The sequence below is a fragment of the Megascapheus bottae genome, chromosome 8 (genome assembly GCF_031878675.1).
Source record: "Megascapheus bottae isolate mThoBot1 chromosome 8, mThoBot2.hap1, whole genome shotgun sequence".
Taxonomy (NCBI): domain Eukaryota; kingdom Metazoa; phylum Chordata; class Mammalia; order Rodentia; family Geomyidae; genus Megascapheus; species Megascapheus bottae.
The window spans coordinates 10415155-10438456 of NC_143516.1; the positions used below are offsets into that span (position 1 = coordinate 10415155).

A 23302-nucleotide genomic window follows, 5' to 3' on the forward strand; every position below is an offset into this window, starting at 1 on the left:
AAGGTTCTGGAACAAGCCTGTTGACCTGTTAAGTGCCACTTGGTGTATAACCAGTGAGAGAGACTTCAGCCCTCCATCTTACAAATCTCTGCTTTTCCTGTTTTTATTATTTTCAGCAAAACTCATGATAATGATGTAAGGTAATCTCACACCTCATCTTGCTCATAGCAATCCCCAAAGTGGCCAGTCACAGCGGATGCTTCCTCGGGCTCACAGTCCAGACAGCGGCATCCCAGCCACCAGTTGACCACCCAGCCGCCACACACAGACTCGTCCAGACCTGTTCTGAGTTTTCAAATCAGTTTGGGCCCCTCCGCTCTTGTCCCAGTTCTGATTTACTTGAGAACGTAAAGGCTCTTGAGTAAGCCTTCTCACACTCTATGGAGGAATTCTCCAGAATTTTCTAGAATGATTTGTCCAAGGAACCCTGAGTCACATTTTTGGGCCCGCTGGGGCTTTAAGAGCACAGATCCACACAATCCTTTCAAGCACACCCGGCAGGGACATGGGTCCCTGCCGAAAATGGAACAGCTGTTTTCAAATACTACAACTCCTGGGTCTCTGGGAAAGTATGGGAAAGAAAACATGAAAGCGGTGGATCCTGTGAGGTAGGAGATGAAGGTTGGTGATTTCAGACAAAGGGAATTCATCAGATCGCTGCTTGAGACCAGAGATATAAAAAGAACTGCATGGCCTCCTGCCATAACCCCAGCTTTACATCTGCATTGCACTTAGGGCAGACCTACAACCTACAAACACCAGTGGGAGAAAGCCTATAGCCACGACGCTGGTGCCCCCAGCTTTCCTCCCTGTGCAGACACTGTGCAGGAACTACAGGACATGGTCAGGGAACCCCTGATCTCCCGAGAGCCTCTCATTTATGACCAGCTACTTAACAAAAACATGCACACAGGAGGCTGAGCATAACACTCCATACGCGCAATCCCAGCACTTCAAAGGTGAGTTTGATACTGTGGCTACAAAGCACAGCACAAGTTTGTGTTCTAAGACACATCACACAATCTGGACCTGAAGCTTCACACCAGCAAATTCACACTAAGTTTTACATAAGAGCAGACGTCAAAGCCAGGCTCACAATTTCCAATGAGTCCTGTACCGCTGCACATTCAAGTAATTACTCTCATACCAAGCCGCTAGCTTCTCTCCAGGGACCCTACGAGTCCTACTAAGGTAATTATACCACATCCTTGCTTAGGAAATGTGATTATACAATAAGTTTTGGAATTCATGGCATGCCACAGAAAGTCTAAATAGCTCCATAGTCTGACAACTCCAATAACAAAGGAAACTGCTATTATCCAAGTGAGATTTATGCTATACAGCTCAATAAATTCTGACTGATGGATTGAAGGCGTGACTCAGCCAGCCCAATGAGCAAAGTTTCAGGTCTTGAGTTTGGGTCCTGGTCTCATAACAAGGAAGAAGAAGAAGGAGAAGGAGAAGAAGAGGAGGAGGAGGAGGAGGAAGAGGAGGAGGAGGAAGAGGAGGAGGAGGAAGAGGAGGAGGAGGAAGAAAGGAAAGAAGAAAGGAAGGAAGGAAGGAAAGAAGGAAGGAAGGGACGGAAGGAAGGAGGGAGGGAAAAAGAAAACAATTTCTGATCAAGATTCACTGTGCTCACAAACTGCCCTTGTTGAAATCACTGCTAGTACACAAATGTAATGGTGCTAAATGCCTTTGAATTGCATTGTTTAAAATGAGTGCTGAATTTTTTTTAATAGAATGCATTCATTTATTCATGCCAGTAGTGGGACTTGAACTCAGGGCCTTGTACTCTCATTTGCTTTTTGACTCAAGGTTGATACTCTACCCCTTGAACCACAGCTCTACTCATTGCTTTCTGTTGGATCACTGGAGATGAGAGTCTTGTGGTTGTGTCTGCCTCTGCTAGCTTCAAACTGAGATTCTCAGCTCCCTGCCCCTTCATTGGCTGGGATTCTAGGCATGAGATGCCAGCCTCCAGTAGAATCTACTGCTTGCCCTTTCAGTTTCTAAGTCCTTGCTTGGCTTGGATCAACAAAGAAGCAAGCACAATCTCGTCTCATTGTCCAGTGACTACATGTAGTTTGCAATTGTGGCTGATCTAAGGTGAAGTGATTTAAGCCAAGAATCAACATTCACCATCCTCTCCTGTTTCCCTCCAAATATTTCTAGCACAACCCACTGAGAACCTCAATTCTTCCTCTTTCTGGAGCCTGGGAGACAGGGTCTCCACTGAGGCCTCCACCCATCCCACACAGCTGGAGTAGGGGAGGGGGTGGGAGCTGGCTAGCCCGGCTGGCCAGCCAAGTTATGTTATGACATCCCCAGGGACTTTCAGAAATGCCTCCTTTTATGTCAAAAACCTTTAAAATAAAAAGGAATAGTTTCATATACGCCCTGGCATAGATGACTTAATCAAGTCATGAAATATTTAGCTCTGATAATGGACTCGAAGATGCTTTTTTGGAGAATCCACTTAGGGTTTGCGGATGGCTAATAGCAAAATTAAAATGAGGAATTGAGATGGGTTTCTCTGACATGCATGCTTAGCTTTGTGCTGTCCAAAGGTCTGGAACATTCCAAGGGAAAAAGGGCCTGAGCCCAGCCTCGGCCTGCAGCTGCTTGGACTGGGTTTGTCCCTCTGGGCAGAGGGGAAGAAGGCCTTGGCTTCAGCTGCTGGCTCAGAAGTTGGAGGGGGTCTCACCATAAGTTTTCATTTCTTTTATTCAGCCTGAGTATTGTCCCTTAGCGTCTCCCCCTCAAAGCTGCTGCTTTCCCACTTGGGCCACAGCTCCCTTTCTGGCCTTGTGGTTAACTGGAGATAAGAGTCTCTTAGTTTGTCCAGGCTACTCAGGAGGCTGAGATCTGAGGATTAAGGTCCAAAGCCAGCCCAGGCACAAAAGGACCTGAGACTCATCTCCAATTAACCTCTAGAAAATGGGACTTGGGGCTTGGCTTAAGGGTAGGGCAGTAGCCTTGAGCTGAAGAGCTCAGGGACAATGCCCAGGTCCAGTGGTAGGATGGAAGCCTTGAGCTGAAATGCTCAGAGACAGCACCCAGGCCGAGTTCAAGCCACATGATCCACAAAGGAAAAAAAAAGAAATCAAGTATTCATAGCAGGTATTTAATTATGGCTCAAATAGAACTGATCTTATACAAGTCATTTTCCAGCAAAAAGAAAGAAGAGTCCATTAATCTAATTTATAAATTATAAGTTATAGCTGTCAAAGTAGCTTTTAAAGCTGCCTGCAATGACAGAGAATCTAATGGTGTCATTAATACTGTAATTTTTAGTTTCTTCAGTAATTCAGTAATGCAGAGACTATGCTTTGCTCTCCACAGCATATCCAAATACTCATGTCTGGATTTACCAGGCAGAAGACATCCCTCTGTGTATAAGGTTTTTAGGGGATACATTAGGGGTGGGACCAATGAGAGGTCCCTCTGATGTCCCCCAGACATATGAGTCCGACAGATGAGTCCAGCATTTCAGGTGCGCGTCTCTAAGTTCTAATTCTACCATCTTGAGAACAATAGTTCACTCTTTTGAGGGGGAGGGAGGGGGGCAGGTCATGGGCTTAAACTCTGGGCTTGGGTGCTATCCCTGAGCTCTTCAGCTCACAGCTACTTCTCTGCCCTTGAGCCACAGCCCCACTTCCCATTTTCTAGTAGTAATTGAAGAGTCTCACAGTCTTTAGTGCCCAGGATGGCTCTGACCTGTGATCCTCAGATCTCAGCCTCCTGAGTAGCTATAGATTTACAGGCGTGAGGCACAGCGACCAATTACTTCACTCATTTTTATCATCTGTTGTTAGAAATGGTTGATGGGGTATGCTCCCAATCATTAATGAAATATAATTACCTCTACCACTACCACCCCAACATCTGTGGGACTTGAAATCAGTCCTTCGCTAACCAGAGAATGTCTGATCCATGCTGTGTATGTCGAAAAATCTAGAAGGATACAGTATTCCTTTCATGGAGGAAATAGGCCCACTGAAAGACACATCCAAGTTAATAAGGATATAGAACATTATATGCATGTAATAGCTCTATTTATATTATATATGAAAGTTTGTTCATCCTTGAGTGGCCACAGCCTAAACATCTATCAACAAAAACTAAACATCTATCAACAAAAGCGCTGACGTGCAAACATGACCTGTCCAAAAGCCGTGAAGCTTTGCGGCAGTTCTAAAGCTACTAAACCAGAGGGGGATGGCCTGTGCAGTGTTCAGACATAACAAGCTGCCCATCCCATATGCATTTTTTAATTTTCAATTTTAGATTTTGGGGATATTCTCTCATTGTGTGGCCTCATCTGGCCTGGAACTGTGATCCTCCTTTGGGCGTGGTCACAACTTTTTTGCTCAAAGTTTATGTCTACCACTGGAGTGGCATTTTGGTGGTTAACTAGACGTGAACCTCGTGGACTTGCCTGACTGGCTTTGAACCTTAATTCTCAGATCTCAGCCTCCTGAGTAGTAAGATTACAGGTGTGAGCCACCAGCACTAAACTGTTAAGTTTTAACAACTGACTTTGACTTGGGGATTCCACACTTTTCTTTCCCCAGCTCAGATCTTTCCTTCCTTTTCCCCTTTAGCATGTATTTCCACACACACACACACACACACATATATATACTTATATTTTTTCCTACGATCAAGAAGAGTTGTATCTACATTTTATAATCACAAAATAATTAATCACCAAGAACCATAGGAGAATTTGATGGGAATCTCTTTCCAATCATAACCGGAACCCACACCCTGAAAGTGTTACTGTCCAAGGACTAGACACAGGGCTGGAGACCAGGCGCCTGTAATCCTGGCTACTCCGATTAAGCACCACAAAGCCTTATTGCTATAAAATTAATCCATTAAAGCACCAAGAACTCCATGAGGCGATACATTCTCATTCCTGTCTGCTAAATAAAACCCAGAATGGAAGAGGGCACATCCTAAGTAGTTGCCTTCCACAGCAGTAAAACAATGAAACAGAACTGCCTCCTCCATGCTAGATGAAAAGATGTGCATGCTCCTGTTAGCTCTTCTCTGAGCACCTGCAAGGGGAGTCCATACACCGATATGCCTCAGTGACTGGTTCACAAGTCCCATGTTCAATATTAGGGAATTCATCAGTGGCACAGTGCTTGCAAGGCCCTGGGTCTGATCTCCTGGATTACAAATACACATACACACACACACACACACACACACACACACACACACACACACAATCAGCACCTAACAAACCTGAAAAATAAATCTTGCCTTGGGTGATAGCCCAAGCTACCATCTCAGCTACTTAGGAGGCAGCAAGCTGGGAAGATCAATAGGGCAGTCCAGGGGGAAAAAAGTTAGCAAAGCACCACTACTCGCACCGTGCCCCCCCCTCCAAGCAGGGTGGCTCACACCTGTAATCCTTAGGAGGCTGAGATCTGAGGATCAAGGTTGAAAGCCTGGGCACAAAAGGACCTGAGACTCTTATCTCCAATTAAGCTCTAGAAAATGGGCAGTGGGGCTTGGCTCCAGGGTAGGCTTGTAGGCGTGAGCCACCTATGTCCAACCAAAATATCCTTCCTAAAGACAGCAAAATCAAAGGAGCCATTTCCTTATTACCCACCTGGGTATGGTTGTCTGGGTCTGTTAAGGGGAATGCTCCCCCTCCCCAGATAAAATTCAGGCTTTGTCTTAAGTCCAGTATGTGTATTGCTTACTAAAGCATTTCAGCTGGTGCTGTATTTGTAACTGAAAACCTTTCCTTGATGCCACCCCATCAATTGTCCCCACCCACTCTGCTCTGTGAGCTCATTGTAGCAGCTGCCTTTAAATAGCTACAGAAGTAATTGTCCCTAAGGGCAAAGTCTTCAAGATTATATAGGTTGCTGCACTCATTTTTTTGATTTGTTTGTTTTCTTTAATGACGTAGAACAGGATTTGGTTTAGACTGCTTTTGTAAGTGTGCTGCTCAGAAAGCACGGCAAAGAATTCCACCCAGTCAGGAAAAACTCCACGCAGGATGTTTTTGAAAAGACAGGTTGTCATGTTACTAGACAGTTCAATTTAAAAAAAAATACAAAGGCATAAATAGGCTAATTCTTTTGTAGAAAGCATACAGTTGAGCATTTCCACAATCAGAGCTGCAAACAAAGGGAAGGGGAACCTCAACAAACCAACCAAAAGAAGTTTCTTGTGTTTGTCTGGAGCCACACCCATTCTCTTTGTTCAACCTGAACTTCCCTTGCAGTGACTAGAACACCACACAGCCAGGGATGAAGATGCCCAGAAACCTGCCACACTAACATCTTCATCACCATCCTCCTGCATCTGCCTCATTCCACAGCGCCCAGCTGGCCCAGGAGTCAGGGCAACAGCCATCCTTGCTCATATCCACCAAAACCCAAAGCAAAGAACACAGGCAGGCCGTGTAGTGCACTGGCACCTATGAAAGTGTCATAATTCCTTTCCGACAGGAAGCAATGCCCTGGCTCTCGTAAAACATGACCAAGAATGACTATAACTAGACTATTGTGCTATTAAAATTACTTTTACAGTTTCAGTTGACATCTTTAACTTCCATATACATACACATATGTATATGTATGTATATGTGTATATATATATATATGTATCTAAGAACATGGAAATATTTTTGCAAAACAACATTTGTTGCTCTGCCCTGAAATTTTTACCTCTGGGTTTCCTTAGGGGTAGCACTACCAAAATTATGTTTATAGACAGAACTTCTGTCTGACTATTTGTTTATTACAGTAAAAACAAAAAACTTTTAAATGGAAACAAATGCATACTGGTGTCAATGATTAATAGTTATGTTCAATTTCATGCAAATTTACTGTCAATATTCTGCCAAGAAACCAATGAATAATTAAAACTAGTCCAGACATCTAGGTCATAAGAAATAACTTTCCATATCACCAAGAAAGTCTACTGATTAATCCATTCAAAGTCACTTAAAAAATAAGAATAAAAACAGCCTTTCTGCCATCCTCCCCTGGAGTGGAGAATTTAAAGGTACAACTTGGAAGGTGAGTCACATTGTCTTCTGGAAAGAAATAGATGTGTGCAGGTGGTCTCACTAACAGCAGATGGCAGGAAGGATGCTAAAAAAAAAAAAAAAAAAAACAGTGCCTCTTTCCAGCCAGGATGACATTTAATATGGCTTCTAGTTTTAGCTAGATATGGACATACATACTGTAATCCCAACACTAAAAAGTAGTGTGGGGGGGGGAATGCCCTGACATGATTAGCATCAGTGAAATTAAAATCAACACCGCAGTGAGATACCTGCACATCACCTGGCTAGGATGTTGGAAACCTCAAGGACAGAATAACAAGTGAAATCAAGGTCTAGGAAAAATGAAATCTTCACAAACAGCTGTTAGACTGTAAATCAACACACTTCTATGGAGAACAATCTGTGAGTCCCTCAAAATGTTAACCAAAGAAGTGGGCACTGATGGCCCACACCTGTTATCCTAGCTACTCAGGAGCCTGAGATCTGAGGTCTGCAGTTCAAAGCTAGCCAGGGCAGAAAAATTGGTTAAAACTATCACCTCAGAAGAAGGAGGAAGAAGAGGAAGAGGAGGAGGAGGAGGAGGAGATCTGAAAGTGGAATCGTGGCTAGAAATGTAGAGCTTCAAACCTTGAGTGCAAAAGCTAAGAAAAAGCAGGAAGCTATGAGTTCAAGTCCCAGTACTGGCACATACATAATAAAAGCTATACTCAGTGATGATGATGATATCCTTTCAGTTGGCTTGGCATGCTTTATTCTAGAAGCTTCCTTCTCACTAAACATCAAAGATCAAATAGGATAACAACTCTGAAATAGTGTTGAGAGAAACTGCACTAAATGAGAAAATTTTAGGGAGCATAAATAAGCTGGTCAGCCAACAAACCCTAAGCTGCCAGCCACTGGGGTCTACAGTGTGAACCACCGGCACAAAGAATTTTAAAAGAAAACTAAAGCCATCTGTACTAAGCATGAATTGCTATTCTTTGCCATTATTCCATAAGCAATGCAATAAACTACTACCTTTTTTTTCTTTTGCCAGTCCTGAGACTTGTACTCAGGGCCTGGGCACAGTCCTTGAACTTTCTCAAAGTTAGCGCTCTATGACTTGAGCCACAGCACCACTTCTGTTTTTTTCTGTGAATGTGGTACCAAGGAATCAATCCCAGGGCTTTGTGCAAGGCAAGCACGCTACCAGTAGGCCACACTCCCAGCCCTAAACAACTACTAATGCCTTTGACGTAAAGGATCTGGGTAATCCTGGGGTGCTGAGGGGGTGCTTGCACTTAGTTTAAGAATACATGTGATGTGCTCTATAGTATGAAATCAACTAAGCACTCAATATTTAATTCCACCTTTTGTAGGATGGCGGGGCAGTACAGGGGTTTGAGTTTCGGGCCTTGTTTGTGCGAGGCCTCTGCTCCCTGCCTGAGTCAAGCCTCCCAGCCTCTTCCTTCTCAGATCTGGGAGAGTTTCACTTTCACCCTATGTTGGCTTCATAGAGAAAAGTTTTGGGGTTGGGTTTTTTTTTTTTGGTGTGTCAGTCATGGTGCTTGCAATTGGCCTGGGCGCTGTTCTTGAGCTCTTCAGCCCAAGGCTACCGTCCTACCCTTGAGCCAAGCCCCACTTCCCTGTTTTCTAGAGGTTAATTGGAGATGAGTCTCAGGTCCTTTTGTGCCAGGGCTGGCTTTGAACCTTGATCTTCAGATCTCAGCCTTCTAAGTAGCTAGGATTACAAGTGTGAGCCACCACGCCTGGCTGAAGAGGAAAATATTGGCTTGTTCTCTTTTTCTTTTTCTACTTTTTTGTTGTTGTTGTTTTGCCAGTCCTGGGGCTTGCACACTGCCCTTGGACTTTCTCAAGGCTAGAGCTCTACCATTTGAGGCACAGCACCACTTCTGGCTTTTTATGTGGTACCAAGGAATTGAACACAGGGCTTTGTGCATGCTAGTCAAACATTCTACCACTAGGCTGCACTCCCAGCCCCAAAGAGACTTTTGAAAAGCACAATGATCTAACACCATCATTCAGACACTTCATTTCTATGGGTACCTTACTGGCATGCATGTCTCATTTGCATGAAAACCTCATTTGCGTGGGCACATCACCTCATTTGCATGGATGCCTTATTCACAGAAGACTCCTTTTACCTTATGTCTTACATCAAGCTAATGCATTATGGGACAATCAGCACAGAAAGCTACACTGAAGCACCCCTAAGTAGGTTTATTAAACATGTATGCACACAACTCTACTAAAAATAAACACAATGTAGTAGATATTTATTAAGATGTATAATTAGTAGAATGAGGCACTCCTACATATATGACCCAAAAGTAATTTTCTTTTCGTTGGTTGTAGGACTTGAACTCTGGGCCTGGGCATTGTCCCTAAGCTCTTCAGCTTAAGCATAATACACAGTGCCACTTCTGGTTTTCTGGTGGTTAATTGGAGATAAGAGTCTTAAGGACTTTTGAACCTGGGCTGGGCTGTCTTTGAACCATGATCCTCAGATCTCAGCCTCCTAAGTAGCTAGGATTACAGGCGTGAGCCATCAGCGCCCAGCTCCAAAAGCAATTTCTAAGACAAGTCTTAGTGCTAAGGAGAAGCAGGAGTGTCAGGAGGACCAAAACTCAACATGACCGCCCCCCCCCAAAAAAAAGTTCCATTCTGAAACAACTTTCTTAAAGTTTAGTTTTATTATAATTTTGGAATTCACTTGTCTAGTAAAGCACAAAGCTCTCAGCGACCAGAGGCAAAGAAAAGAATACAGAGAATCCTTCTCAAGTTCTTATCTGAAGCTGAAAGAAACCAGCTGGTCAGCTCACAGCAAAGGGTTTTCTTCCCCCCTTCTCCATGACCATAAAAAGCAACAACTGGATGACATTTCCCTTAACTTGAATTTGCCAGAGAAAGAATTTGCCACTCCATTCAAGCTCCTTGACCTGCCTCTGATCCTCCCCCAGCTGGCACACAGGCACAAAGTCTCCAGGATCCACTGCAGGCACAGCCCAAGGCTTCAGAAACACAATCATTTGTAGCTTTTCACTCCACAATATTCCTGGCCTAGGAAACGTGGTTAGGGAAAAGCACAAAGCGAAATCAAGTGCATAGAAGTTGAATCTATAAACAGTTATTACTGCAATCAGATGCAATTAACTTGGATTACTTCAACAATGAAGTTAATTGAACGTGTGAAGTTAAGCCACAATTTTTTTTATTTTCCTTATATTTCAATCAGTCTTCTACTTTTTTTTTTCTCTAACACCACCCACCTGCTAAACATTACCAAATCTACATGTAATTTAATAAGGAAATTACAAAAGATAATATGCTAGGAAGCCATGTGGAAACCACAACACATAGGAGGCCCAGTCAGGAGGACTGAGAGTTCCAAGCCCACCTGTGCCACCGCGTGAGACTATTTCAAATAAACAATGCCAGGTGCCGGTGACTCATGCCTGTAACCCTAGCGACTTAGCGGACTGAATTTGAGAGGACAGCAGTTGCAGGCCAGCATAGGCAGAGATCTTCTCCTGAAGACTCCATTCAACACACGTTGAATGGGTGTGGTGGTTCATGCACCTGCCCACTATTGTGAAAATGGAAAAAACTAGGAGGATAGTGGCCCAGGCATGAACCCAGGAAGAAGTGAGATCCTATCTTAAAAATGAGAGTCCAACATACTAAATCCACTAGCACAACCATGTTCATTGCAGCACTATTTACCATAGCAAAGATTTGGAACCAACCCAGATGCCCCTGAGTAGATGATTGGATCAAGATGTGGTATATTTACACCATGAAATTCTATGCTACCATCAGAAAGAATGATACCACCCCATTTGAAAGGAGATGGAAAGACTTGGAAAAAATTATAGTAAGTGAAGAAGCCAGACCCAAAGGAACATAGGCTCAATGGTTTCCCTCATTTGTAGTTATCAGTACACATCTAGGACTCTCCCAGCAGAGGATTACAATAGTGCAAAACCTAGACTCACAAAGTTATATAGGATGAGACTAAATGAAAGGATCTCCAGATACGGAAACAAGAGCTTTATCTTGTGTGATTGTTGTTCTTAATGTACTATGTTATTTCTCTTCTGTTTTTCTGCCCTTTGGTTAATCTCATATTGCTACTGTATCTGACTTTGTTACCTGGTATATTGTATATACATTTTTATTTGTTTATTTGAAATAGGAAAGGGAAAGGGGAAAACAAGATGATTGGGAGAGGGTGGGGAGGGAAATGGGGACAAAAACATGAGAAAGGGTATCAATGTGTGAGAAGTAATGCATCTATTAGCCAGTGAATGTAACTGTACCCCTCTATATATTACAATAAAAAAATTAGAGTCTAAGCAATGATAATATCATACCTGCCTAAAAACCAAGAGTATCTGGATTCAAACCCCAGAAATCATTACCATCAAAAAAAAAAAAAGTTGTATGAAAGCTGGGCATGGTGGCTCACGCCTGTAATCCTAGCTACTAAGGAGGCTGAGATCCGAGGATCAAGGTTCAAAGCTAACCTGGGCACAAAAGAACCTGAGGCTCTTATCTCCAATTAACCTTTGGAAAACCTCTGGAAAAGGGAAGTGGGGCTTGGCTCAAGGGTAGAGTGGTAGCCGTGGACTGAAGAGCTCAGGGACAGCGCCCAGGCCAAGTTCAAGCCCAATGACCCACCAAAAAAAAAAAAAATGCATGATAATTTTCAACTTAGGATAACCTGAATGGTTTTCCAAATAGTGTGTATTTAAAGTTAAATATATCTCACATTCTTTTTAACCAGAGAATAAAATCTTTCAGCAGGATGCTGGTGGCTTATTCCTATAATCCTACCCAGAAGGCTGAAACCTGAAAGACAGTGGTTCAAAGCCAGCCTGGGCAGAAAAGTGCAAGAAATTCCATCTCCAAAGCAACCAACAAAAACTGGAATTGGAAGTATGGCTCAAGTAGTAGAGTACCAAAAAGCGAAATGATAGTACAAGGCCCTGAGTTCAAGCCCTAAAATCAGCACTCCAAAAAAAATTGATTAACATTTAATTAGATATAGGGGGGCTGGCTAGAAGTGTAGATAAGTAGGAGAGTGTTTGCCTGGTATGCACAAGGATCTGGGTTTGAACCCCAGCATCATACAAACAAAAATCTAGTACGTTGGGTGTTAGTGTGTCACACCTATAATAATAATAGCTACTCAGGAAGCTGAGACCTGTGAATAGTGGTTCAAAGCCAGTCCAGACAGAAAAGTTTGTGAGACTTTTTAACCAGCAAAAAGCCACAAGTGAAAATGTGGTTCAAATGGTGGAACCCCAATCTTGAGTGAAAAAGCTACAGGACAGCAAGCAAGCCCTGGCTCAAGCCCTCTTATCAGCGTGGGCATACACATGCACGAACCCTCACACGCACACATATGCACACACACACTTCCTGCCTTCCTTATTTTTGGAGGTATCTCTATATGTCTCAGCCTCCCCAGTGATGAGATTACCTTTTGTAACACCACCATAACTCCCACCCCCCACCCGCACCCCCCACCAAAAAAATCATTTTTTTTAAATCTATGCCCCAGAGAAAAAGAAAACATTTTCTCTATCATTTGAATTTTTTTTTTTCCTGTTGGTCATGGTACTTGAACTCTGGGCCTGGGTGTTGTCCTTGAGCTCTTCAGCTCAAGGCTACTGCCCTACCCCTTTGAGCCACAGTACCACTTCCAGTTTTCTGATGGTTAATTGGAGTCTCTAGGATTTTAGTGCCTGGGCTGGCTTTGATCCATGATCCTCAGATCTCAGCCTCCTGAGTAGCTAGGATTACAGGAATTAGCTACCAGGCCCTGCTTCATTTGAAAATTTATTTTTAGCTACAGGTTAGAAATATACACTCAGGTTTGAAACCTGCGTTTGTATTCCTAATACTCATGTACTTAGTGACCAGTAATTACTAGCATGACCTTGCTGGTCTCCATCAAGACAAGCCCGCCAGGCTTCTCTCCTCATGCTCTAACAGTGCTTTCTTCTCTCATCTCACCTTTCTGAATTGGCACACATTCACAGATTGCTGGGCATGGGGTTGCATGGGTGTAATATCCACACTTGGGAGGCTGAGCCAGGAGGATGTCCCAGAGGTTAGTTAGCCTAGCTACCTAATATCTTTATCCTAAAGAAGGGAAGAGGTGGGTGCAGTGGCTCACGCCTGTAATCCTAGCTACTCAGGAGGCCAAGATCTGAGGATCAAGGTTCAAAGCCAGCCTGGGCACTAAAGGACCTGAGATTCTTATCTTCTATTAACCTGTAGAAAATGGGAAGTGGGGCTTGTCTCAACAGTAGGGCAGTAGCCTTGAGCTGAAGAGCTCAGGGACAGTGACCAGAGTTCAAGCCCCAACACACACACACACACACACACACACACTTACCATGAAATCTATTTTCTTTTCTGTTCAAAATGTATTTGTTGTTATTATAAAAATAATGCCAGAGGGTTAGACTTATATAAGTCAGATAAAGAATACTTTTTTTGCCTTTTCTTTTTGTCCGTTGTAGGGCTTGAACTCAGGGTCTGAACACTGTCTCTGAGCTTTTTTACTCAAGGCTAGTGCTCTATCATTTACAATTTTCTGGTGGTAATTTGGAAATAAGACTCTTACAGACTTTCTTGCCCTGGCTGGCTTCAAACCATGATCCTCAGATCTCCTCTTGCCACCAGAGCCAAGCTCACAGTTTATTTCTTTTTGAACAATGTCACCCCCTCCCTTCCCTCACTCTATTTTCCCTCCCATCCCACCAAGTTATAGAATCCATTACAAAGCCCGTTTTTCCCAGACCACTTTTATACATGGCCCTGTCACATGGAGAGGCCTTTTAGTCCAGCAGTCAGCTACAATTTAGAACAAAATTCAGTTTCTACCAACTTCAGTCGACCAAACTATGGGTCCTACGGTCACCTGTAATTGTAACAGGGCTCAAATGAGATCCTAGCAGAGCTGAGCACCGGAAGCAGCCAGGACCCCGGTTTACTGGAGGTCCTGGCTAGTGTTCTTCAGTCTCCCTTCCAAGTTCTTGAGCAAGGAAGAACAGGCATGTCCATGAATCATGTCTGTGATGAGCCCGACCCTCGCTTCTCATTTCTCAGACAACTAGAGCACCCTGGGAAAGGAACTGGCTACGTTCCAGAATCAGAAAGACTGCTTGAGAAACTTTCTCTGTCCAGAATAGATCTTTAAACCATGGCCCACTTCCCCACTATTTCCACATTCTTGGCATTCCGGCCTGTCAGGCAGGCTTTCCCAGGCCCCAAGCCACACAAGTCACTTTACAAGCTGTGGCTGTTTCAAGTCTAGATAAAAATCACAGGGTCTTCAGTCACCAGCCTTTCCACAGGGGGCCTTCCAGAACAGTATCCAAACCCTGACCCATCTTCATCTTAATCAACAAAACAAGGCTTGTCCAAACTGGGCAACGGTAACCTGCTTTCAAAGTAAACCCAGAACTCTGGAGGCTAAAGCAGGAAGGTAGCGTGTTCAAGACTGGCCAGGTATACAGAGTGAGATCCTGTCACTGAAAAGAAAAAGAAAAAAAAGTGGGGGGGAGGAGAATTTGGATTCTAAAGAGTTTTCAATTTAAAAAGTAGACATTAGTCTACTACAAATGAGCCAATTTGGTGGTTGGCACATGGCTCATGTTAAGGCTAAACTTAGACTATTCCAATCCCTGAGTTCAATCCAATTCAATTGCCAGGAATACACACACACACACACACACACACACACACACACACAATTGTAGTTGGAATTTTCTTTCAACACAATTATGGCTTGCTTAAATTTTCTACACTAGCTTGTGTAAAGAGAGGGAAAAAAAGTGTTAATCAAACTTAACAAAATTTAAAAAATATTCTCCACTGCTTCTCAAGAGCGTATTTCATATAAAACAGAGCAAAACAACACCAGGGAAATGCTTGGGGTTGTAATGTAGGAGTCAGAGGTCAAACATAAATGCTGGTGATGCAGGCCTTTTGTTGTTTTTCTTAAGTCATAGTAGACTAAGGTTAAACCATCTGTGCCATGCAGGTGGCAAGGGAGGTTTGTGTGTGTGTGTCCAAGCAAAGATTAATTTCAAACACACATTTCTTTCTAAGGAGACATTCTTCAAATTGTTTCTCATAACTCAGTATAAAAATGATCACAAGAGCTGGTGCCAATGGCTCATGCCTGTAATCCTAGCTAGTCCAGAGGTTGAGATCTGAGGATCACGGTTTGAAGACAGTCACAGTCTAAGAGTCCTATCTCCAATTAATCAACAAAAAGCCAGAAGTAGAGCTGTGGCTCAAGAGGTAGTTTTTGTTTTTGTCAGTCCTGGGGCTTGATCTCAGGGTCTGAGCACTGTCCTTGGGCTTTCTCAGGGCTAGTGCTTTACCACTTAAGCCACAGCACCATTTCCAGCTTTTTCTATGTATGTGGTACCAAGGAACAGATCCCGGGTCTTCATACGTGCTAGGCAAGCACTCTACCACTAGGCCAAATGGACAGAAACAAACACATAAATGAGATAAAAGTTCAGCAGAATGAGACCTAAAGGAAGACAAAACCAGGAATGGTGGCAGTGCTCAGCTGGTAGCGAACCAGCCAATTGACAAAAAATGTCAATCCAAGTCCTAGTCTTAGCTCTAAATAAATGGAAAAAGGAAAGGAGGACAAAACCTTGTGATTAAAAAAAAAGCCAGCATTGGGAGAAGTCTACGAGTGTCTGAGGAGCGAGAGTAGCTCAGGGCTTGGGGCTCAGAACCTGAGGACATGTTCCCTCCTGGGTGTAAGCCCAGGACACTTGTCTCAGAGGCCCCCAGGGATGAGGCTCAGCCTGGAGCCCCCTCACCACCCACACCTGGATTCCACCATCCCCAGTTCTGTTCCCAATAGTTCATGGATCAGAAGCATGAAGAAATGTCTGAAAACTAGATGATTTCAGATTGTTCTCAGGGGGAAAAATTAAAGATTTGTAGATAAAGAAATAGGTCACTACCAAATAACCAAAATTTAGTTGGGGCTGACCATGTGGCTTAGTGGTCAGAGCTTGTTACCTATTACTCACTAGGTCCTGGGTTCAATTCCAAGCATACATGCACATGTGTGCACGCGCACACACGCACACACACACACACACACACACACACACACACACACACACACACACACAAAGAACAAGGTAGATCTTTATACTCTGAAAAGATATCCAAAACCTTATTTGTAAAAAGGAAAAGATGGGCTGGACAGGTGGTATTACCAGTAATCTGTACGTTTGGGAGATCCTCCATCAAAACACAACCACCAAAAGAAAATAAAAAAGGAAAACATAAGGTCATTTTTACCAACTTTCATATGCACAACGCTCTAGAAAGAATAACAGCAGGGCTGAGAGAATGTGGCTTAGTGGTAGAGTGCTTGCCTAGCATACATGAAGCCCTAAGTTTGATTCCTCAGTACCACAGAAACAGAAAATGCCAGAAGTGGCACTGTGGTTCAAAAGGTAGAGTGTTACCCTTGAGCAAAAGAAGCCTGGGGACAATGCCCAAATCCTGAGTTCAAGTCCCACAACCAGAAAAAAAAATTCAAATTGGACAATTTTGGCTGTCATGAAAAGGAAATCCTCTTTCACTAACCTTTACTAAACTAACTAAATTCTTTTTGTTCTGATGGAATCGGGACTTGGCTAATGCCATTTCTTAAAAGAAAAATGGTATTTGGCTTTTAGGTCAATTATGCCTCCTGCCTGAATCCGGATCCTTAGAGCCAAGCAGTAAATTTCAGTCTCATATCCCTGTATTTGTGTAGCACTTAGCCTCATTCCCTCCCCCACCCCACACATCTTTACAAAACCCCTCAGCCTGGAAGGGGCCCCTGGCTACTTCACAGCCCAGGGTCCCTCTCGGGCCTGTTAGCAATAAACCTGCTGTGGTAGCTGAGTTCCCTCTCTGTTCTCTGTCTCCTCTACTCCGTTATTTAGCACCTTCTATTCTGGTTCCTTCTATCTCTTCCTGTCTATCAAACCACCCTCATTTCAGCTCTCCGAGCACTCACCATGCTATTTTACAAGAGGCATTGGTCCTTGGGAGAGGGTTGGGGTGGGAGGGTGGCAGAAAATGGGAAGGGGTGCCGACAATGTTCTAGAAGTAATGCACTCACTACCTTGTGAATGTAACCCCTCTATGCATCACTCTGACAATAAAATAAACTCAAAAAAAGGGAGGGGGGAGACATTCAATTCTAGAAACACAAATGAAAGCTTTCACTGAGGCTGAGTTCCCTACCTGGAATGCATTCTACTGGAAAGTCAAGACACAAGGGTTACTTGAGCTCCCAGGTTGAGACCAGTTTTGAGATGCCCCCATCTCCAAAAAACATTTCAGCTGACTGAGATCTTAAATGATCTGGTGGCTCATGCTTGGTATCCTAGCTACTAAGGAGTCTGAGATCAGAGGAGTGTGGTTCAAAGCCAGCCTGGGCAGACAACTCTGACAGACTCTTATCCCCAATTAACCAACAAACAGTAGAAGTAAAAGTGTGGCTCACGGGTAGAGCACCAGTGTTGAGTGAACAAGCCAAGTGAGCAAGAGCTCTCACCTCCAGCCCTCCTCATCCTGACACACATACGAAAGGAGGGGGAGAGTAGAGGAAGAAAGGAGAGGAGGGAGAGGGAAAGGAAAGGATACAGAAACTTTCTAATGGTGCCTTTTGACAGTCCTAAATGTCCTCTCATCTTTTGTTCTTCTAATCAAATAGCAATCTGGTTAGATAAAAAATGGGACAAAGCTATAGAACACAAGGAAACACACCCTATCTTTATCATTTGTTAGCACCTCCAATTTTACTGTAATGTGGTGACAGCCACTAAGCCAGACTCCCTCTCTGTCCCTTTGGTAAGCAGGTTGGAGGAGAGGGCGGTGAACCAAAGCTGGCCCCCTCAATTGTCTGCTCTAAGACTGCTGATGTCACATCTTCTATTTGTGGACATCTTTATGTTTTGGTGATTCATGTCCATGGCAATCATGTCTTCTAACCACAGCTTAAAAAACTACCAAGAATCTGTCTCTCTACCTGCTCCCGATCGGAGCAACTGACACCAGTGTTCCAGGTTTAGCTTTGAAAATCTGGATCACACAGAAAATAAAGAAGGCATCATTCAGGCCAGGTACTGCTGACTCATGTTTTCAATCCTAGCAACCAAGAAGGCTGAGATCTGAGGATTATGGTTCAAAGCCAGCTTGGGTAGATGCATTGACTCCAACTCCCAGGTGGATGACTGGGTTCAAATGCTAGAGTGTGTGCATGTGCACGTGCATATGCACACACACACAGATAGCTATGTGACCATGTGACTGTAATCCTAGGAGGAGGAGGAGGGAAAGAGGCTGAGCAGGAGGATTGAGTTTGAGGCCAGTCTAGACTACATAGAAAGCTTAGTCTGGGGGCCGGGAGTTTGGCCTAGTGGTAGAGTGCGTGCCTAGCATGCACAAAGACCTGGGTTCGATTCCTTGATACCACATGCATTAAAAAAAAAAAGCCAGAAGTGGTGCTGAGTCTCAAGTGGTAGAGCTCTAGCCTTGAGAAAGTCCAAGGACAGGGCTCAGGCTCTGAACTCAAGCCCAGTACTGGCAAAAAAAAAAAAAAGAAAGAAAGAAAGAAAGCTTAGTCTGGGTTGAACAGTGAAATCCTGCCTCAAAAACCAGCCAAACAACAACAACACACACACCAGACAAGTGAAGAAAAGTGCTGCTAATCTTTGTTCCCCCAAACGAGGTCTTAAATCCAAAATATGAAACAGATCAAGTCATTCTCCTTTACTTCACCCACAGAATGTACATTTAGATATAAAGATTGACTATAATACATTTGTTTCTTCGTATTTCTTTTTCCTTTCCCTTTTCTTTTTCTTTTTTCTTTTTTGGCCGGTCCCGGGGCTTGACCCCAGGGTTTGGGTACTATCCCTGAGCTTCTTGTGCTCAAAGCTAGCTCTCTACCACTTGAGCCACACTTCCATTTCTGGCTGCTGATTTCTGAGAGATAAGAATCTCACAGCCATGGGCCAGGAGTCTGCCCTAGTGGTAGAGTGTTTGCTTAGCATGCATGAAGACCTGGGTTCCATTTCTTGATACCATATACGCAGAAAAAGCTGGAAATGGTGCTGTGGCTCAAGTGGTAGAGCACTAGCTTTGAGAAAGCCGGAAGACAGCACTCAGGCCCTAAAATCAAGACCCAGGACTGGCACAAAAAGAAGAAGAAAAAAAATTTTTGCAGCCATCACCACCTTGGCTGGGCTAAACCACAATCATCAGATTTTATAGCATTTACTGACCTGACTCATTACATTTTACTGAAATGTACCATAGATAAAACCAGGATTTAGCCGGGTGCAGTAGGGCGCAGTGGGGTGCAGTGGCTCAAGCCTGTAATCCTAGCTATTTAGGAGGCTGAGATTTGAGATCAAGGTTATTAACCTCTAGAAAATGGGAAGTGGGGGGTGGCTCAAGAGTGGGGTGGTAGCCTTGGGCTGAAGAGCTCAGGGACAGTGCCCAGGCTGAGTTCAAGCCCCAAGCTCCATTAAAAAAAAAAAAAAAAAAAAAAAAAAAGATCTCTTCTCGATGAATTCAATGTTAAACTTGAGTGATTAAAAGTTTAATTGACTTAAAAAGGAGACTCCATGCCCGTGACTCACGCCTGTTATCAATCCTACTCAAGAAGGTAGCCCAGGTTGAAGATAGCCCGGGAAGGAAAATCCCTAAGACTCTTACCTCCAATTAACCACCAAAAAGCTAAAAGTGGAACTGCTGCTCAGGTGGTAGCCTCAAGCCCAGAAACTTAGGCAGTACCCAAGATCTGAGTTCAAGCCCCAGGACCTGCACAAAGAGAAAAGGAGAAACAGAGAGAGAGAGACAGAGAGAGACAGAGAGAGACAGAGACAGAGAGACAGAGACAGAGAGACAGAGACAGAGAATTCCAATCCTGTGTCAACTATTGAAATGAGGTGAGTTAGACCAATCAACAGAAAAGGGACTAGGGCTCGAAGGTGCAGCCTTGGGTTTGATCCTAGGAACTCAACTGAAAGTAAACAGAAAGAAAGTAAACTAGATTTGCTAGGTAGGCAGCACACACAGTTTGAGACATTAGCAAAGAGTCTGCTAACACTCTTTAGCTGATGGTGTTTATCATAGGAGGGGAAAGAGACATCTTGTTGGCTAAATCTCCGCCCACTGTCCTCATCTACCAGAAGCAGCTCCTTTTGTTGTCCATCTTATTTGTCTCTGAGACTAAAAGCACTTGGAAACTGCAATGCTCACAAACCACAGCTACCCACCCTCACCCCGGAGTGCCTGCCCTGGAGCTTGAACTTACAGCCTAAGTACTGTCCCTGAGCTGCTTAAATTCAAGTCTAGCCACTTGAGCCACAGCTTGACTTTCGGCAAGCCACTCAATTTTAGAGAAATAGCCACCCAAATCATCCCAATCAAGTTTCCAAATCATTCCCTTCCTCTACTGACAATGAGACTGCATGTAGTCAAGATCTGATACCCCAAACTAATAATAAGACATTCCAAGGTTAAAGAAAAGTAGAGATATGCCAAAGTATTTCCCAACTTGACAGTCTCCAACAAAAAGCAGAGAGCCACCAGCCAGCACTTCTTTGCACAAATGTTTACAGAGAGCCTACTATGTGGCAGGTGTTGTCGTGCCTAGGGGACAGTTTTGGAGCACAGTCAGTTAAATTCCTTGCCTTGGAAACATTTCGATCTATTTAGACCTATTAGTCAATGCCACAAAACCCCAGATGCACAAGCAGCTGGGAAGGGTCCAAGATGCTATCAGCCACCAGGATGGTGAACAGGAGCACTTAAGAGTCAGGAATAGTGCAAGAGGCAAGAATTTACGTGTGCTGCTGAGTCATTCATAGTGAAGTCCTTGGGAAAAGACAGATCTTCCAGCCTGACTACCAAGTTCCGCTAGCTGAAGTGAAAATCAACCTATAATCTAAGGAGATATGTAAGTGTATTGATTTATCTCCAAATTGATAACTGGGAAGTATGCCAAGTTCAACGGCATTGTGCCTAGCATTTAAGTAATCTTCTCAAGGAAATCTGGTTCGTTGCTCCAAGATGGTGGCTGGCTGGGATGCCATGATGGAAGGAAAGAGAAGAGAGAGATGGGAAAGAAATACTCTACAGTAAGCAAATGAGTTTTTTGGGGGAAGGGCATGCCATGGCTTCCATATTTCACGGTAAATGATTAGTAAAACTTGAAGGATAAAAAAAGCAAAGGAAAAAATGGCCCCAAATGGTAAACTTTGAGCAATTATGCTTTAAAGCTATATCCTGAAAGAGTAGCTCTAAACCAGAGTCACTAAACTGTAACTGGCATCTAAATCCATTAAATATTCTGGACTTAGACCTCATTACGGATGTAGATTCTATCAGCCAAAAGCTTAGGTATCTGTTGGAGGCAGCTGTAGTAAGGATCTAGGGGACCATGGGTTTTGAAGAGTAGTTATGAGTGGAAAACTGGAGAAAGCTGCTGCAGGTGCAGTGGCAAGCTGGGCGTGGCGGTGCATGCCTGTAATCCCTGTAATGGTGGCATTTAGAGGCAAGAGGACCTGAGTCCAGGCCAGGGAGGTCTATACACTGAGATCCTATCTGAAATAAATAAATAACCAAATGGTACATATATATATATATTTTTTTTTTTCTTAAAAAGGGCTGTTTCTCAGACCAAATTAGACTAGGGCAGCTAAAGAGGTCAAAGGAATGAGGTCACAGTTCTGTGAAATCCACCAGGTCGCACGGTGTTTGTCTCACGTAGAAAAGCCTGCTAAAGGTCGTCATCTCTCCGGACCCTCGCCACCTCGGGCTAGTACGAAGCATGGCTATCCACACCTTTCTAGAAGGATGCCACCAACCTGGCAGGGTAGAGTCTTGCTAGAGCTGAGCACGGGCCACCGTGGTGGCGGCTGCAGATGGCCCAGAGGCTGAAATGCAGGGTTGCCGGAGTCTCCACGCCGCCTTCCCGCAGGAAGCGGGCCAGGTGCGGCCCGTGCGCCCGCAGCCGCGTCCCGGGAGAACTTCCCACGGCCCCTCTGTTTGTGTATCCAGTGGATCCAGACAGGGGCTGGGCTGCCGGGGCGCTGGCTGCCCGAGGCTCGGGCAAAGCGTTCCCGGGGCAGCAATCGGGCTGCGCCCCGGCTCTGCACCGGGAAGCCATGCGGCCAGCGCGGCGCGGGCGCTGGGTACCGAACCCAGGCACAGGGCGCGGAGTCCGCCGCTGCCTTTCAGCCCCAGGGATTGGGCGGGGGGGGGGGTGGTCCCGATGCCTGGCGGGCGGCCAGGTCTGCACGGATGCCCTGCACAGCCCATCCTCTGCCCGGATGGAGGGCGCCGCCGGCACAGCGTGGAGCCCGGCAGGAGAAGGAGCGGGCGGGGGGGGGCGGATCTGATGGCTGCGGATGGCGCAGTCGCCTCCCTCCCGAGAGACCCCCGACAAAGATGCCAGTCCCCGCCGCGCGCGCTCGCAGCGGCTCCGGCCCCGCCCCGGCGCCAAGGACCCCGAAAAGCCGGCAAAGAGGGGATCCCGCCCTCGAGTTCGCAGATGGGCTGACCGCTCAGGAAGTTCTCGCCGGTGGCCATCGGGGGACGGGGGACCCCCCCACCTCCCACAGCCTCCCCGGGCAGGTGGCCCCGCGCGCCCCTACCTTGGCGGCCGGGTCGGCGGCGGTGGCGATGGCGGGGTCCCCGGCCGCGGCCGGCGCCTCCTCCGCAGGGGCGCAGGGCTCGAGCTCGGCCGGCGGGGTGTTCCCGGCCGGCGGCTGCTCCGGGCTGCGCTGCTCGGCGGAGCTCCCCGCGCCCATGGCTCCCCGGCTCTTGTTCTACACCTCGATCCAACCGCGGGGACCCAGGCAGAAGCCACAAGACGACGCGCGCCCGGCGGGTGCCTGGCTGCCTCTCCGCGCTCCTCCTGAGAATGAAGCGCAGGCCCTCGCTGCAAACTCCTTAAAAGAAAAAAAAAAAAAAAAAAAAAGCCACCACCTCCCAGCCGCCACCCCCGCCCTGTTTCTCCCAGCTTCATCACATGGGCGCAGCGGACACGCCTCGCAGCACCGCCCCCCCCCAGGCTGCGTGGATCAGGGGTGCAGCACCCAGGTCTAAGCGACCGCGGAAGGGAGAGGGGGGTCCCCCGGGCACCTCCCCTTCTTCATCAGGGACCAGGGCTCTGACCCCAACCCGGGCTGCAGGAAG

The 23302-nt window shown here is 45.3% G+C and overlaps 1 protein-coding gene across 1 annotated transcript in view; it reads right to left on the reverse strand.

Moving 5' to 3' along the window:
• The window catches only part of Akap12 (A-kinase anchoring protein 12), a 62767-nt gene extending 39752 nt beyond the window's left edge, over positions 1 to 23015 (reverse strand). Inside the window, exon 1 of the mRNA XM_090337960.1 lies at positions 22759 to 23015. Coding sequence (XP_090194086.1) covers positions 22759 to 22914 — 156 coding nt within the window. The 5' untranslated portion in view covers positions 22915 to 23015. The remainder of the gene's footprint in view (positions 1 to 22758) is intronic.
• Positions 23016 to 23302: the final 287 nt, after the last annotated feature.